Source organism: Hipposideros armiger, unplaced genomic scaffold, assembly GCF_001890085.2.
Source record: "Hipposideros armiger isolate ML-2016 unplaced genomic scaffold, ASM189008v1 scaffold_11, whole genome shotgun sequence".
Classification (NCBI taxonomy): Eukaryota; Metazoa; Chordata; class Mammalia; order Chiroptera; family Hipposideridae; genus Hipposideros; species Hipposideros armiger.
In genome coordinates, this window is record NW_017731361.1 from 1,102,392 (window position 1) to 1,119,588 (window position 17,197).

Here is a 17,197-nt window from a genome sequence, read left to right on the forward strand (position 1 = left end):
TGGGATATTTGTTTATGTATATAGTTATATAAAGACAAAACCTGAGCAAAGGAAACAATTAGAAAAAAATAACAATAGCCCCTAATATGCACCAGATACTTTGACTAAGAATTTTACATACATGACAACCATAGACAATATTCTTTAGCATGAATAAAGATTTCTTACATAAGGATCTGCTGGTTTTTGCTTACAAAGCTCTGTAAGTCCTTCAAGTAGAGTTGGTGTTACATATAAATTTAAATAGTCCTTAGCAGCTTGTCCAACTGGAATGGGCTCAATAATCACTGAAAATACAAATGTATTCCCATTAAAGCTAACATAAATGATGAAATATTATGAAGTCATTAAAGAGGATAACTTCAAAGCAATTTTAATGGTATGAGAAATACTTAAAATTTTTTTAAGGGAACAGAAGTAGATAGATAGCATAATAATTTGTTCTAAAACACACAATCATACACATAAAAAATAATAAGGCTGGCAAGAAACATCAAAATGCTAATAATGACCATGTATAAGGTTCTGATTGTTTTCAACTATATTCGTTTCTGCATTTCCATTTCCACGTTTTTTAGTGAATATTATAACAATGTTATAGAAAAGGAAAATATGAATATGTAAAATAAGAGATTAATTTATTTCAACAATTAATTCCTGCCATCAAAATGGCAGGGATTTTGCAAAGTGGTACAGATACAATAGTGAATAAGACATAGTTTTTGCTCTTATAGACTACTGAATATACACATAAAATCTATGTCTGTCTATAGAACATGTAGACGTTATATATTCCTGCTCTTATTTTTCAGGTTTTTAAACAAATTATATAGAGCTTTGGAAAATTTTAGTCTTTTCAGCCTTATTTGAACTCTATGTAGGTGAACCAGATTTGCAATACAACAAAAAATATGTTTTGTAAGTATTTTATAAGTCTTAGTAGGTCTTTTGAGGTTGATCTCCATCAGCGTGTCACTTTTGATAAAGGTGAGAAAGGGAAGTTACTGGTCCCACGTGTTCAAATTTAAATCCTCATTGGCCCAAGGGAAAAAGGGTGGGAGGATAGATTTCTGTATGACTAGTATACAGGCTCAGTCTCAATGAGACAAAGACTAATAATGGGAGTCCTTTCTCAGGACACCAGGAAAAGCTGGAAGAAATCTCGTAGGTCTTCAGTAAAAGGTTTCTTTATCATTCTCATGATGGCACCTTTCATATAACAATTGCTTAATTTTGGTTATATATGTGTCATCTGTCTCTTTTACTTCATAAGTTCCATGGAAGTTAAGACCATGTTTATCATGTTCACTGTTCCCTGTGCCCAGGCCCTCTGCAATATTTTAAAAATGAAAATCTGATTACATCACTCCCGTCCTTAAAATGCTCCACTGGCCCTTCATTGCATTTATAGTCAAGACAGAACACCACACCATAGCCCATAAGACCATGTGACCTCTACTTACCTCTCCAACCTCATCTTATGTTTCTTTTACTCCTGATCTTCTTTTAGTTTATAGAATGTGCCATGATCTTTCCTGCTCATGACTTGAGCACAGCTGTTCCTTCTGCAAGAAGGTTCTTTCTTCTTTTTGTTCTGGTTGACCACTACTTATCCCTTGGATCTCAGCTAAAAAGTCACTTCCTGGGCCAGCCGAGTGGCGCAATGGTTAAGAACTGGCTTGGGACGCCAGAGGGCCCCGGTTTGGATCCCACATATGAGGGCCAGTGACACTGCCCTCTACAGNTTGGCTTGGGAGTGCCAGCTCTGAGCAGAAGGGCCCAGGTTCAGGTCCCACATGAGGGCCAGTGATGCTGCGCCCTCCAGAGTTAAGATGGTGAACAACAGCTCAACCTGGAGCTGGGCTGCTGTGAGTCGCCAGGGTCGGTGTAGGCTGCAGCTTTAAGCTACCATGAGTGGCTGGCAGACAGCATTGAGCGGCCAGCAGCCGGCATGAGCTGCCGTGAGCTGCCGTCCAATGCCAAGTGACCAATCTGCCTTACCCGGGAATAATGCAATGATCACACCAACATGGGCGAGTGAAGCGATGTCCTCCACAACTAAACTGAAGAACAAAAGGACAGCAATTTGTCTGTTCCCCTTACCCAATTCCCCAACACTGTTACTCTTCCCCAATAAAACCTTTAAAACAAAAAATCATACTGTAAACCTATATTTTACCATAGATAATGTTACCTACTGCACAAAATAGTTATTCTTTTAAAACTTATTTTTAAGAAATAATTTATTTCACATGTAGTTGCTTAAACCTTTAGGAATTATGGTTTGTCTGTTTGTTTGTTTTTTTAAGTAGAAGCATGCCTTTTACAATGAGATTGTTCATGATTTGTTCTTTGGAGGACTTTATTTTAATTAAGTTCTTCTGCAACTGGATGGTAACAAAGTTTAGGTTTGTTAGGATTATTTTTCAACAGCCAATCGGCCAGCCAAATCTATGGAAAAAAAGAAAAAAACCTTAAGTTAATAAATATTTAAATATGTTCTTCAATATATACTATATCAATTTAAAACTTAAAACAGTGTTCAAAATCACTTTGTAAGGAAAATGACCACTAAAAAGTGAAACAGTAGTTTTATATCATGCAAGATTGTCAAATATAGATCCAAATTGGAAAGGAAGAAGTAAAACTATGTCCATTCACAGATGACATGCTCCTATATTTAAAAAATCCCAAAGGGACCGGCCGAGTGGCTCAGCTGGTTAGGAGCTCGCTTGGGAGCGCCAGCTCTGAGCAGCAGGGCTGTGGCTCAGATCCCACATTGAGGGCCAGTGATGCTCGCCCTCTACAGCTAAGATAATGAACGGCAGCTTGACCTGGAGCTGGGCTGCTGTGGGTCGCCGGCGATGGCGTAGGCTGCAGCGGGGGCTGCAGTGGGTTGCCGTGAGCTACGTGAGTGGCTGACAGCCAGCGTGAGCGGCTGGCAGCCAGTGTGAGCTGCCAGGAGGCACTGTAAGTGGCCGGTCAATGACTGGCGACCGATCTGCCTCACCCGGGAAGAGCACAATGATAATACCAACATGGGCCAGTGAAGNCTGGCCCTAATGTGGGATCCGAACTGGGGCCCTGCTGCTCAGAGCTGGCGTCCCAAGCCAACTCTTAACCAACGTGCCACTCGGCCGGCCCTACAGGTCATGCTTTTGATGTCATATATAAGAACTCTTTATCGAACTCAAGGTCATAAAGATTTTCTCCTGTTTTCTTTTACATGCTTTTAGCTCTTATGTTTAGGTCTATGATCCATGTTGAGTTAAATTTTGTGTATGGTATGAAACAAGAGTCTCTCTTTTTTTTTTTTTTTTGCATGTAGATATCTAATTGTCCCAGCATCATTTGTTGAAAAGACCATCCTTTTCCATAAAATTGTCTAGGCACTTTTGTCAAAAATCAATTGACCATAAATGTAAGATTTATTTCTAGATTCTCAATTCTGTCCCACTGATTTATATGTCTATTCTTATATCAGTGTCACATGGTCTTACTTATTGTGGCTTCATAGTAAGTTTTGAAATCAGGTTAGTGGAAGTCTAACTCCCAACTTTGTCCTTCTTTTTAAAAATTGTTTTAGCTTTTCTAGACTCTTTGCAATTCCACACAAATTTTAGAATCAGCTTGTCAATTTCTACATAAATGCATGAATGAGCTCTGATAGGGACAGCATTAAATTTATTGATCAATTTAGAGACAAATGCCATCTTAACAATATTGACTCTCCTGATCCATAAACACAGAGTGCCTACTTAGTTATTCTTTAGATATTATTTAATTTCTCTCAGCAATGTTTTGTGATTTTCAGTGTAGAACTGCACATTTGTTAAATTTATTCCTAAATATATTATTGTTTTTGATGCTATTATGAAATTATTTCCTTAACTTCATTTTTGAATTGTCTGTTTCTACCTCATCTATTTTTGCTAACCATTTATTATTTGTCTCAGGCACCTAGGGCTGGATGAATTAATGAGAGAATAATGTTTCCATGTTAAATAGATGGATTGTCACTGCTTTTTAGTGACATTTATAATTTATATATTGCATTGTATATTTATTTTTATAGACTTTTAAAATATGATCATCTTGACAGCAGGGACATCTTCTTGTCTTTATATTTATTAAGCTGGCAAATTTGTTGAATGATGGAATATAGCAAAGCTTTGAATTAGCCAAATCTACTTAAAAAGGGAACAGCACTACCTTTTTCAAGAGTTAGGAACATGTCTTTGAATATCTTTATAACTTGCTTTAGCTATTCATCATATAGGATTCTGGACATAGTTCTTGACTGACTGCTAAATAAGACTGAGCTCATGCCACAAACTCTTGAGAGCTTACTCCAAATAACTTCATATTCCCACAGCAGTAGATAATTATTCACTTATATTTATAGAGAATTAATTAATGAGTAAAATCAAAGGCAATCTAAAATAACAGTTTAGGGATATAACCCAATGAGTAAGAAGCTTCCAAATAGATCTTCTACTTAAGTTACAGTGAGTTTGTATCCTATTTTAGTTAAAAGTTAAAGAGGAAAAGTCTAATTCACTAGTAGAACTAAACCTAGAGTGCTACCGCATTAAAAAGAATCTCATGTTTGAGATGTGCTTCAGACTAATATGGAAGCAAGAGAAGTAAAAGCAGGGGCTAGAGATGAAATAAGACTGATCACAACTGTTAAAATTGGTTGATGGATTGATTAGAGGTTTGTTATACTATTCTGTCTACTTTTGTGTATGTTTGAAATTTTCCACAGTAAACAGTCCTGAAGAAAAAGATACCTTAATGGAATGTATATGTCAGAAATTAAGATCAATAAAAATAAAATAAGAGGCAAATCCTCTTGTGTACAAATATCTACAAAACAGTTTTTGTTTAAGAATCAGGACTTTTAAATCTCCAAGACAGTTTCAGATTTCTTTAAATACATTCTTCAGTAGAAAATACTGAGAAACAGGTCTAAATGAGTTAGAGAAAAATAACACGCAAAAAAACCCAAAATTGCAAAACTACCCAATGCTTTCCATTTTTTTCTTTATAATGAAAATCCCCAAATTTTCTTTCTGCTCTAAAATAGTGAAAACAAGTTAAAATTCTCTGTTGTCCTCGTTATGCCCACTTCTAAAAGATTTATAACCTCTATAACAGGAAGGAAATAAAAAAAGGCCTGAAAATTATTAATTTCACAACTACATGAGTGTTTGTCAGGCAAATAGTAAACTGTTAGAGAAAATGGTAAATCAATCAAAATTTCTGAGGGAGATTCTTTTTTCATGTGTAACAAACTTCACTGATGCAGTTGGGATAACCAAAAGGAATTACAACACAGAAGAAGAGAAACACTAAATACGTCTCATCCAAAAGAAAAGAAAGGAAAAAAGTAAACTGTACTCAAAAGATTTTCTAGAAGGCACAATTTAGTTGTGTGGGAAATGAGTTTTCCATTCTTGGCTTCCAGTTTTTAAGTAACTACAACTTGAAAATATGAAAAAATATATTGGAGAAACACCCTTTTATCTTCCTTCCCAGCTACATCCCAAAATAAAAGAAAAAGCAAACAATAAAGAGATGCAATTGATCAATTAGTCACCTGTAACTCACCTCTAGGAAACATGAATCGAATTTCTCTTTCTGCTGCAACAAAATCATTACTCCCATGAAGTGCATTCCTTAGGTCATCTGTGCCATAAACTGCTCTTAGACTGAAAGCAAGTAAGAGATGATGACCATCCAATCTGATATCCTTTTCTTGCTTTTTACATATTCATTCTACTTAGGTATTTTACATAAGCATTGCCACTTCTCACAAGTTTTTAAGCTATTAAAACCTCACAGGAGGTTTTAAGCTATTTTTACATTTAAGTCCAAATCTACCTAGATGAGGGTCAAATATATTTAACTCTACAGGAGGAATACACTGGGAAAATATCTAAGTTGTCTGGGTGAAAAAGAGGTGTTGTTTTGTGAGAAGTGAAAAAGCAATGTATTCAAAAGTGCAAGAACTTAATGTCCTCCAGTTTCCAGACATTAATGTAATGCTGAAAATCTGAATTTCTGGTCCTGTGTTATCAATATTCTTTTAAAATACCATACCAAGGGCCGGCCGAGTGGCTCAGTTGATTAAGAGCTTGCGCAAGAGTTTGAGCTCTGAGCAACAGCGGTTCAATTCCTGGCCCGAGCTGAGCAGCCGTTGAGCTGCCAACAGGTGGCAGGATGGCTCAGCTTAAAAAATAATAATAATAAAATACCATACCAATTTTCCCATGAATAATCCTACTTCAGTGGCAGTTTAATTCCAGGATGAGAGAATAAGGTTAATCAACCACAAAGCATTCTCTGAGACCTTTTGTGGTACTGGTATTAAGATAGACATTTAATGGTTAAAACATGAAATGGACCTACACACACACACACACACACGAAAACAGTGGATTTAGGAAAATTTTCAAAAGAAAGGAAATTCCTATTACAATGAACTCAGATTTTTTTTTTTCATTTTCATAGTTGTATTCCATTTTTCCCCTAGGAAAGTTACCTGTCTGGGTGTGTCTCCTTAGCTACTAAGCTATTACTTGGTCCCAAAAGTTCTTTCCAGTAAGAGATGGCTTTATGTCTAGCTAATATCATAGCAACAAGTGGTCCAGAACTCATGTAGGCTGTTAAATTAGGGAAAAACATTTTCCCATACTCTTCCACATAAAAGTTACTACATTGCTCAGGGCTGAGATGTAGTTTTCTTCTCTATAAGAGAAACAAAGTCAACAAAAGCATTTAAAATGACAGTTCGCTAATACCTCATTAAGTCATTAAAACTTGAAATAAGTAACAATCTTACTATAAATTTAACATTTACTGTTGTATTATGAAGAAAGGGTGAGATAAGAAAATTGCAGGCTGTAAATAAAATTATAAGATTTATTTAACCTATTTAAAAAAACTATTCCCGTCTAGCTGTCTCCTTCAACATATGGTTTGTTAATGACAAATTCATCTTATCTCCTTTTTAAAGTAAAAACACTCCAACCATCAATATTTTGTTGATATATACTTTGTATACATTAAAGTAACAAAATCAGACTTTAGAATATTCCAAATTCATCTTTTCCTATTTGTGGCCTTTTCCTATTTATTGTGAAATTTTCCTACATTATTTTAGGGAGCTGATCTCATTGTGGTACTGATATTGCAGTACAATGCAGTATACTCATTGCAGTATAATGATGCAGTAAATAAGTTTTTCACTTGAACATGAAAGCTGTGTATTCTTTATTCTGGTTCTGCCATAAACATGTGGGTGTACTGTGATCTTAAGAAAAATTAGTTGGCATTAAGTTTCTCAATTTGAAAGAATATGAAATGTTTCAGACAAATGTTATTTTCTTCACAAATAAAAGACTATATGAATGAATCATTAAATTTTTAAAAATCATAGAAGTTGAGTCAGTCATTCTTCCAATTTTTTGAAAAGCATCATGTTTTCCCTAAAAGCAGCTACTTGAACGCTTTTAAAAAATCATACATTACTACTGTTTTTCAGTTCCACTACAAATGGATCATGAGGAAAAATGCACAGAATAGAACAACAGGATTCAAAGTACAAGTAGACGTCAAGGAAGACCTTTGGCTAGAATAAGGATGATGAGACATGGAGATAATAAGTTTCAAGGTGAAGGCTAAATTAAGGCAGAAATCCATCCTTCTAAAATGGATTAGATTTTCCTGAGAGTACAGTATGAATTTTACCAAGTGACCTACCTCTTAATCAAAGCCCCTTCCAAAACTATGAGTTCTCAGGTTTCAGAAACTTGGTAAAATTGCTTGGTTTGTAGCAAGAGACATAAACTGCGCAGAGCAAGAAGCTTGGGAAGATGCTCACTTACCTAGGTGGGTCAGAGCATTGCATGAACACTTCCTATTGTAAAAACATAACATTCTCACCAGTCAAGAACCAGTTACCATAAAAAAAGGTTCCAACATCTGTTCTCATATTGAAATTCATATAGTCAAGAAATAGAACAATTTTGAGAAGTTATAATACACTGGATATAATATAATCCTTGATTCTATTATTTAAAATTAAGACATGCCAGTATTTGTGATTCTTATGCACATTGGTATGGGGTTTTTGTTGTTGTTGTTGCTGGGTTAAAAACTAAAAATCTCTTCTGTTGCAATATAAGCCCTTATCTGACACATGCCCCTTAACAAATGGGAAGCTTCCTGTTTGTGCTACCTAATGCAGCACAATTATAAAAATTAAGGACTCATCTTAAACTAAATACTGAATCAAGGATTTCCTTGTTTGCTTTAAAATTAGATCAGGTAAAATTTTTTTGGAATTTGGATGAATATTTTCTCAAAGAGAAGCAATAATATTATGTAATATCAGAAAGGTACCATTAGTTTGTAACAAAGGAAAGGCTGCCACCTACTGAAAGGATATATCATTTTTCAGGAGGCTTTCCCTAGATGGGACAACAAAGCCTCAAGTTCAGCAGACTCCCAACTAAAAGCCTACTTTAAAAGCATACAATACAAAGGACTATTATTATGTTTCCATTTACATGAGATATCTGGAATAGTCAAAATCATAATGATAGAAAGTAGAATACTGGTTACCAGGGGCTGGGAAGAGGTATAAACAGGGAGATAGTGTTTAATAGGTAGTTTCAGTTCAAGATGATGTAGACGTTCTAGAGATGGATGGTGGTGATGGTATCACAATTATGTGAATGTACTTAATTACACTGAACTCTACACCTAAAAATGGTTAAAATAAGCTGTATGTATTTTACCACAATTAAATCAATTAAAACAAAACAAAAAAGCCTTCTTTGGTCTGAAATTCATTGGTCATTAGGTAAAATGCAAAATATTAGTATTTATATTAATTTTTTAATTTATGATTAACACTAACCACTTCAATATTGTTTGTCATGAATTCTTCTTAAAATATGGACTTTTTAAAAACTTAAATAGCATATCTTCATCTTATTCGTATACTTCATTTAATTTTTTTTCTAAAAGTAATCGGTAATCTACTTACAGGACTAAAAAATTCAAAGCAATATAAAAAAGGTATATATTGAAAAATCTCATTCCCATCCCTGTCCTAATGCTGTTCTTGTCCTCAATAGGCAACCATTTTTTTTTAAAGCTTCTTTATCCTAGTGTTTCATTTTGCAAACACTGGCAAACATGAATACGTTTTTCTTTCTATCACCAAAGATTGCTACACATTGCTCTACATTTGATCTTTTTTCCATAACAGGACACAGAGAGTTTTCTTATTCTTCTTTTTACAGTTAGATGCATAGTATTCAATTTGGTGGATTTGCCAGAGTTGATTTAACAATTCTAATACTGGATTGCTTTTAATCTTTTGCTGGTAAATAAACAGTGCTGCAAAAAGTAACCTGTATATATGTCACTTCATATTAATACACAGACTATAGGTGGAATTCCCAGAAGGACTGCTGGATCAAAGGGTAAATATATGCATCTGTAATACTGATAGATAATTGTCAGGTTCCCTTCCACAGGGGTTGTGCCGTTCACTTTTATATTTTTGCCAGATAGTAGCTCAATGTCATTTTGATTTGCTTTTTTCCTACTTAGATATCGAGCATCTTTTCATATGTTCAAGAAGCATCTATTAATAATGTTGTAAATATTTTGTAGGGTGTCAGATGGTCACATGTCTTGTTAGGGAGACCACTTCATGGATGGGATAGAGGCTTGATCACTGCACTATACACCTGAAGCTGATGTTGTATAATATTGTATGTCAACTATAATTGAATATATATATAGACACAGGATGTGGAGTATAGTGTGGGAGTTGAGTAAATGGAATTGTAATAGATATGTATGATATGGGGGGAGGGGGGAGTGGGGCGGCGGATTCGGGGAGGGGGACTGTCACTTTGAGGGGTAAAAAGTATAACTATTGCACTGTGTTGTACACCTAAAACTAATTTTAAAAAAAGCATCTGTTTTCTTTTTCTGTGATCATCCACATGTTCTGCCCATTTTCAACTGAACTTTTATCTTTTTCTAGGAGCTCTTCATATGTTAGGGAGATTAGCGCTCTGTCTGCAATATGAACTGCAAATGTTTTTTCCAAGTTTGTCATTTGTGTTTTGACTTCACTTATGGTTTTTATTTGGCCATGCAGAACTTTTTTATGTTTATAGTCTTATCAATCTTTTCTTTCATAGTTCTTAGAATAAGTCATAGTAAAAAAGGCTGTCCCAAGAATAAAGAAATTAATCTCCATCTTTTCTTCTAGAATTTATATGGTTTAATTTTTTTAATATTTAAAATTCCAATCCATTTGGAGTTCATCCCAGTTTATATAGTATAGTACTGGAATACAACTTTTTTTTTAATGGCTACCTCGTTTTCCTAACAACATTCATTAAAACGTTCATTTTTACCTGGAACTTTTAATTACTATATTAAATATTTCCTTATACTTTCCTGTACTATTTCCTTACAGTTTCTTACCCTCAGCCTCTACCTATGTTCAGCCAAAATCCAATCTTCCCTGAGGATTGAAGTTTTCTTTTTTTGTTTTTAAAACACTGACTAAATAAGCAATATAACACTATATAAGAGAATAAAAACTGAAATTTCAAATGAGGATGGTACAAAAAAGGAAGATTAAATATATTCAATTCTATCTGATAATCTTAACAACTCTTTTTACATTCATTTTCAAACCTGTACCAACTGCAGAGCAAGTGTAAGGCTTAAAACATTAAATGTTTGTAATAATGTTTGTAATGAGACCAAAAGTCTCAAAGTCCATCAATAAAGGACCAAGTAAACAAACTGTGGTTCATCCACACAGGGGTATATAACACAAAAGTTAGGAAGAATGAGATAGATTCAGATGTACTGATCTGAAATTGATATCTGAGATACTTTGTAAATGGGGTCAAAGGTGGGGGACTGTCCTATTTTATGGGGCGGAAATGTCTTGAATGCATAGAAAAATCCTGGAAGAACAGAAAGTGTTAAGTAATAGTTGCCTCCCTCTGGAGACTGGGACGTGGGGTAGGAGAGGACAGGTGGAGGGAAAAGGAATTTTACTTCTCATTTTATGTACTTTTGAAGTGTGACAAAACTTTTTAAAACTATCACATATAACTTTTATAGTTAGAAAAATAAACCTAAATTTAATGCTAAATACTATGGATCTAAATAGGTTAACACATTTACATAAACATTAAAAAAAAAAGGATCAATGAGAGAAAACACAATGATCATGTCCAGAAGTTACCTGAACAATGGTGAATCCAGATCTGAGAATAATATCTTGTATCTCCTCCTCTTTGTCAACAATATCTGGTTTGATAATGGCCAGAGTTTTTTCTACATATATCTGAGGTGGGGGCATCGACAACTCCATTGTGGGTTTTCAGGGTACAATTTAAGAGATTCTTGACAGGTATCAACTGCAATGATATGCAACCCCAACCTCAAATTTAATGTAATTATGATTAAAAACATTATTGGGCGCTTGATTTTATTAATTTGTAAAGTTAGAAACTGCAGTATCTTTTTCTATAAGCAGAGTCTCAATACAGGCATACCTCGGAAATATAGCAGGTTCTGTCTCGATCGCAGTAAACGAGTCGTTATCTTTTTGCTGGTGGAGGGTCTCGCCTTCAGTTTGTAAAACACGCCAATACCTGTGAATCGCATAAAGCTCAAAGCACAATAAAATAAAGTATGACTGTAATACGATTTCTATTCTGCGGCTAAATCGTAGCTTGGGTTTTCCTAAACATCTTCATCAAGGTGGAGAAGTCACAGAGCAATCCGAAGGCCTGGGACTGGCGCAAACTCTAAAAGGTAGCAGCAGGAAACAGGTTGTAATCTCTCCGCGATTCTCCAGCTGCAGGTTGAACGGCCCCGTCCCGTCCGGACTACTAAGCAGAGGGTCAGGTCTGGTTGGAAAGTAGGATCCCTAAGTCCCCGGACCTCTCCCGGCTGCACCGCATATTCCGAGTCCAACCCTAGTGGGGTACTCACCTCAGGACTCACTCCTCAGGTGCTAACACAGCTTGTTGCTAGGAGACCTGAAGCCCAGCTTAGGGACGGTGGCTGCAGAGGGCCAATCTCAGCAGCGCACTTCACAGCCACTGGCCACTGGCTGGTTCCCTTAGATCAAGAAAAGGAGCCAGCCACAGGTATTTTTATTCCCTTTAAGAATCTTAAAGCACTGGATACTTTCTTACAGTTTCCTCATAATTTATCTTATTTCACCCTCCTACTCATTTTAAGGATGCTTCAATTATCTCCATTTTATAAATGAAGAGACAAATCATAATCACTCTCCCCTCATTCCACCCCATCACTTTCCAGACCATATATTAAGAAAACTCATGGGCCAGCCAAGTAGCGCGTTGATTAAGAGCTGGCTTGGGATGCCAGCTCTGAGCGCAGGGCCCCGGTTCGGATCCCACATTAGGGCCAGTGACACTGTGCCCTCTACAACTAAGGTGGTGAACAACAGCTCGACCTGGAGCTGGGCTGCTGTGAGTCTGCAGTGGGCTGCCATAAGCTACCATGTGTGGCTGGCAGCCAACGTGAGCAGCAGGCAGTGGCATGAGCTGCCAAGAGCCGCTGTGAGCAGCCGTCCAGTGGCCGGCCACCGATTGCCTCACCGGGGAAGAGCGCAATGATAATACCAACATGGGCCAGTGAAGTGATGTCCTCCACAACTAGACTGAAGAACAAAAGGACAGCAACTTGTCTGTTCCCCTTCCCTGATTCCCCAATGCTGTTCCCCTCCCCCAATTCCCCAATAAAATCTTAAAAAAAAAAACAAACCCAAGAAAACTCATGTCAAAATACCTTCCTCATTTCACCAGATGATGCTACCCCCTCTATTCCCAGCCTCTGTAATCATTAAAAAGCAATCTTCAACTTGTAGAATAACATTTATTTATAGAGCATTAATAAGAGGTTTAATCAGTTACCTCTAAATTAAGCCTATGAAACAAAAAGATATGGGCAACATTTATGACACAGCCCCAAATCACAGCTTTCCCCTTTTTCCTTGTATTATATCCGCAGGCACCTTTGGTTGTGAGTTAAGGCCTTATTAGAAAACAATAAAAAAATAATGAGAAATGATAAACAAGTGTTGGGACCTTCTCTGGGTTAGAGTCTCAATGAGAGGTCCAAATTTCATAAAAGGTCAGGGTAGCAGCTCCAGGATAACAAAACAGGTTTTCCATCATGCACTGGGTTGGCTGATTCTCATTCCGGACTATTTACATCTCTTCTTTTGTCTAACCAAATACTCAGCACCTATAGGGTCAAGGCAGAAGCAAGCTATGAATCTTAAAAGCTACAGAGGTTTGAATGCAATTTTATATTTCCGCAGTTAGATTTGACTATGCTTATTTCTTTAAAATATGATGCTGCCCAGAAAAGAAACCCTCAAATGTCTTCTGGTTACTATGTCTTACCCCCTATTGATGGGACAGTGTGAACATACATTAATATCAACAGGTGTAGCAACCAAGAAATGGACCGTGACTCCAGTCTCTGATTTGCACGTTGAGCCCTCTGGCTTGAGGCTCTGGAAACAGGAGCTTCCATTACCATTACAGCTCTCTTCAGAGCTCTTCAGCTGCCTGCCTTCCTAGACTACTTTCCTTCACTATTAATGCTGGTCCTACTGAGGCTCCGGGTTTTCCAAACCAGTAGGTACAATGTAAGTCCTTCAGGGCCTTGAATCACCTCTAAACATAAACTCTGGAAACACTTTAACATCATCCCTATTCTCAAAATTTCTAAATCAGATTCCAGAGATTACACTCCTTTTTCATGCAACTGTCTATGTACAGTACCTGAATCTGTTCCAAGACTTCTCGCTGCATCTCTACAGCCATATGGTACACATGATGATCAGAGTCATTGTACATCACAGCATTCTGGAACATCAGCATCAGGTCCCGCTGGAACTGTGCCATGGTGCGAATCCGTCCCTTAGACAGATTCCTTTTCAGGGTTGTTAAGTCCATGGGTCTACAGGTGGCCAAGAGAAACCAGAGAAAATCAAACCTTCATGTGGAACGCATGGGAACCTAACATGCTCTCTTGGAAGACTAGCTCTTAATGAAAATAATAAAGATAACAATCCTTGTCAGTTAATAAAAAAGCAATAGCAGTTAACATTGGACCACTTACAATAGGCTAAGCACTATGTTAGGTACTTTCTATATTAACTTACATAAACCTCCCAATTAACCCATAAAGTATGTACCATTATTATCACCAATTGGCAGTGAGGGAACCAAGATCTAAAGAGGTTAAGTACTTGCTCAAGGTCACACAGCTTGGATTCCAATTCAGAGACGGCCTGACTCCAGAGCCCACAGGCCCAGCCACTGCACTCTACTATTGTAGGTACCAAAGTTGTAAAGAACTCCAACAATCAGTTTGTCACATGGTAGTTACTGACTGATTGTTTACAATTAGTAGCCATATACTAGGTATTAACCTACTTCTCTTACTGCATAATCAAAAGCTAATAATTTTTTCTCCTTTCACAGAGATGAAAAGAGTGAGAATCAAGCAAATATTAAGACAAATTATTAATGAGACACAGAGAGTGGGTATAAAAGAGAAGGCACAGCAGTGTAGAGAGACAACTGAACTGGAGGTAAGAATCTGGGGTTTAGCTCCAGCTCTGCTAGTTGCTGTTAATCACAGACAAGTCATGACCACCTCTGAGTTTTAGCTTCCTCAACTATAGAACGAGTCTGTCTCCAAACGTTCTTTCCTGACCTTTTATACTCTATTAACACACTGATTTGTGACAGCATTTTAGATGAAATATGTTAAAAAATAAAAAATGCTGCAATCAACCAATGTTGGTAACATCATTTGGATTATCATCTTTGCCTTAGCATACAAGTACCTGTAACGGCCAGAATGAATACAGTGTTCCTTTTAAAGTTTTGCTCCAAAGAACAGTGTCAAAACTACCAAAGGCTAACATAGATCATAATGAATGGATCATATTACTTAAAAATCAACACTGAAAAAATAGAGTCTGTATCATCCTTTTGTTCCCTGCATTCCTTCTCAAATGCAGACTGAACTCACCATAACCTTACAAACTTGTTCAGCTGTAAAATACAGCTTGAGTTTGTAAGAAATGTAAATGAAATAAGAAATAATTTAATAGATGGGAAATAAAAGCATGGAAAGACAGATATAAAAGCAACCAACCTATCTTGACCCCTTTTCCACTGACCTTTTCACCACATCCTTGTATCCTGGGGCCTGCCTTTCTGACACAGGCTTCAGAAATGGACTGCTGAACCTGTTAGGGGACAAACCCAGAATGGAAGAAGAAACCCTGGAAAGTCACTCTAAATAAGAGTGGCTGTGAATGCCAAGAATGGCTTGGAGACTTACCTGTGACTGGCGATCATCTTCCAGACTGGCAGGAGAGTCTTCTTAAATAACAAGTGATCCTGAACAGGATCACTCTGGCTTAAATCAGACCTATGGGATAAAACAGGACAGAAAAGAAAACAGTAACTTCACAAATGGCATTCTGTAAAGACACATTGCTCCTAGTTAACATCTGAAGGAATGTAACACCATAAGAATATGAACATATTTAATGCTTCCATAAAGGACCCCACACTCCATAAATTTTCTCTTACTGATCACTATTACCCAATGGAGTAGTTACCATCTTATAAAATGTATTACAAGTCTACAATTGCCTGTGCCTTTTGGTCTCTTGCTGACTTTGCTCTTCAGCACCTGTGACTAAAGAACTGGTCTATGAAGGTCGTCTTTAATCACTGATGTTTCCAAACTGCCTGGCACATAGTAGATTCTCAATTAAGTATTTGATAAATGGATCTGGTCCTGTTATATGCAGAAATATGCCATATTAATAAGTATCTTGGGCCAGCTGAGGGGCACGTTGGTTAGGAGTTGGGCTTGGGATGCCAGCTCTGAGCCAGCAGGACCCCGGTTCGGATCCAACATATGAGGGCCAGTGACCCTCCACCCTCTACAGCTAAGATGGTGAACAACAGCTCGACCTGGAGCTGGGCTGCCATGAGTCACCGGCAACAGCATAGACTGCAGTGGGGCTGGCCGGCAGCGGGCATGAGCTTTTGTGAGCTGCCATGAGCCAGCCACCTTGAGTGACTGTCCAATGGCCGGTGAGTGACTGCCTCACCCGGGAAGAGTGCAATGATAATACCAACATGGGCCAGTGAAGCAACATCCTCCACAACTAGACTGAAGAGCAAAAAGACAGCAATTTGTCTGTTCCCCTCCCCCAATTCCCCAAAAAAATCTTAAAAAAAAAAAAAGTATCTCATCCATGTTTTCAGAGAAGGGCTTTTTTTTCCCCCAAGATTTTTATTGGGGAATTGGGGAAGGGAAACAGCCAAGTTGTTTTCCTTCAATCTTAGGTGTAGAGGGCACAGCTAGCTCAGTTTCAAGTCCAGTCACCATCCAGCTGCCCGTTGGCAGCTCGCGGCCTCTCAGCTCAAGGTGTCGTGTTCAATCTTAGTTGTGGGTGGGCACAGCCTACCATCCCATATGGGAGTCAAACCAGCAGACTTATTGCTAAGAGCGCATGCTCTAAGAACTGAGGCATCCGGCTGCCCGTTGGCAGCTCAGGGCAGCTCAGCTCAAGGTGCCGAGTTCAGTCTTAGTTGCGAGTGGGTGTAATCACCACCCCATGCGGGAGTCAAACTGGCAGCCTTCTTAAGAGCACGCGCTCTATCCCCTGAGCCACCCCGGCAGCAGCTCAGCTCAAGGTGCCGAGTTCAGTCTTTAGTTGCGGGGGAGCACAGCCCACCATCTCAAACAGGCAACCTTGTTGTAAGGAGCACATGCTCTCACCAGCTGAGCCATCGTGCCACCTGTTGGCAGCTGAGCGGCAGCTAAGCTCCGGTGCAGCTCAGTGACCCATGTGGGAATCAAACCAGCAACCCTGTTGCTCAGAGCTCGCGCTTTTAACCAACTGAGCCACTCGGCCAGCCCTGTTTCAGTATTTTTAAAAAGAAGTATAGTTTATATAATACTGGACACAAGGGACAATCTGACTCAGCAATGTTTCCTAAATAAATATAGTAATTAAGAGAGGATTATTTATGAAAAAGATTCTTAATGATAAAACAGA

At 37.7% G+C, this 17,197-nt stretch overlaps 2 protein-coding genes across 5 annotated transcripts in view; both read right to left on the reverse strand.

The window, feature by feature from the left end:
- Positions 1 to 87: 87 nt before the first annotated feature.
- On the reverse strand, positions 88 to 12,137 carry NME5 (NME/NM23 family member 5). 3 transcript variants are annotated; one of them, XM_019661477.1, is made up of 6 exons: positions 12,055 to 12,137; positions 11,613 to 11,711; positions 11,300 to 11,474; positions 6,548 to 6,753; positions 5,614 to 5,714; positions 88 to 287 (listed from the first exon to the last, which is right to left on the reverse strand). In XM_019661477.1, the coding sequence occupies exons 3-6, from the start codon at positions 11,426 to 11,428 to the stop codon at positions 145 to 147; spliced, it is 579 nt and encodes a 192-aa protein (XP_019517022.1). In that variant the 5' UTR covers positions 11,429 to 11,474; positions 11,613 to 11,711; positions 12,055 to 12,137; the 3' UTR covers positions 88 to 144. The 3 variants fall into 3 exon arrangements, with proteins under 3 accessions (XP_019517022.1, XP_019517014.1, XP_019517032.1); XM_019661469.1 differs by lacking the exon at positions 12,055 to 12,137 and having other exon boundaries at positions 11,613 to 12,048; XM_019661487.1 differs by lacking the exons at positions 5,614 to 5,714; positions 12,055 to 12,137 and having other exon boundaries at positions 199 to 287; positions 11,613 to 12,048.
- Positions 12,138 to 13,022: 885 nt separating this feature from the next.
- The window catches only part of LOC109392982 (bromodomain-containing protein 8-like), a 7,229-nt gene continuing 3,054 nt past the window's right edge, over positions 13,023 to 17,197 (reverse strand). For both annotated transcript variants that reach the window (XM_019661777.1, XM_019661771.1), the window contains 4 exons: positions 15,460 to 15,549; positions 15,296 to 15,364; positions 13,884 to 14,061; positions 13,023 to 13,338 (listed from right to left, as the gene is read on the reverse strand). In XM_019661777.1, the coding sequence (XP_019517322.1) occupies positions 13,288 to 13,338; positions 13,884 to 14,061; positions 15,296 to 15,364; positions 15,460 to 15,549 (388 nt within the window). In that variant the 3' untranslated portion in view covers positions 13,023 to 13,287. The remainder of the gene's footprint in view (positions 13,339 to 13,883; positions 14,062 to 15,295; positions 15,365 to 15,459; positions 15,550 to 17,197) is intronic.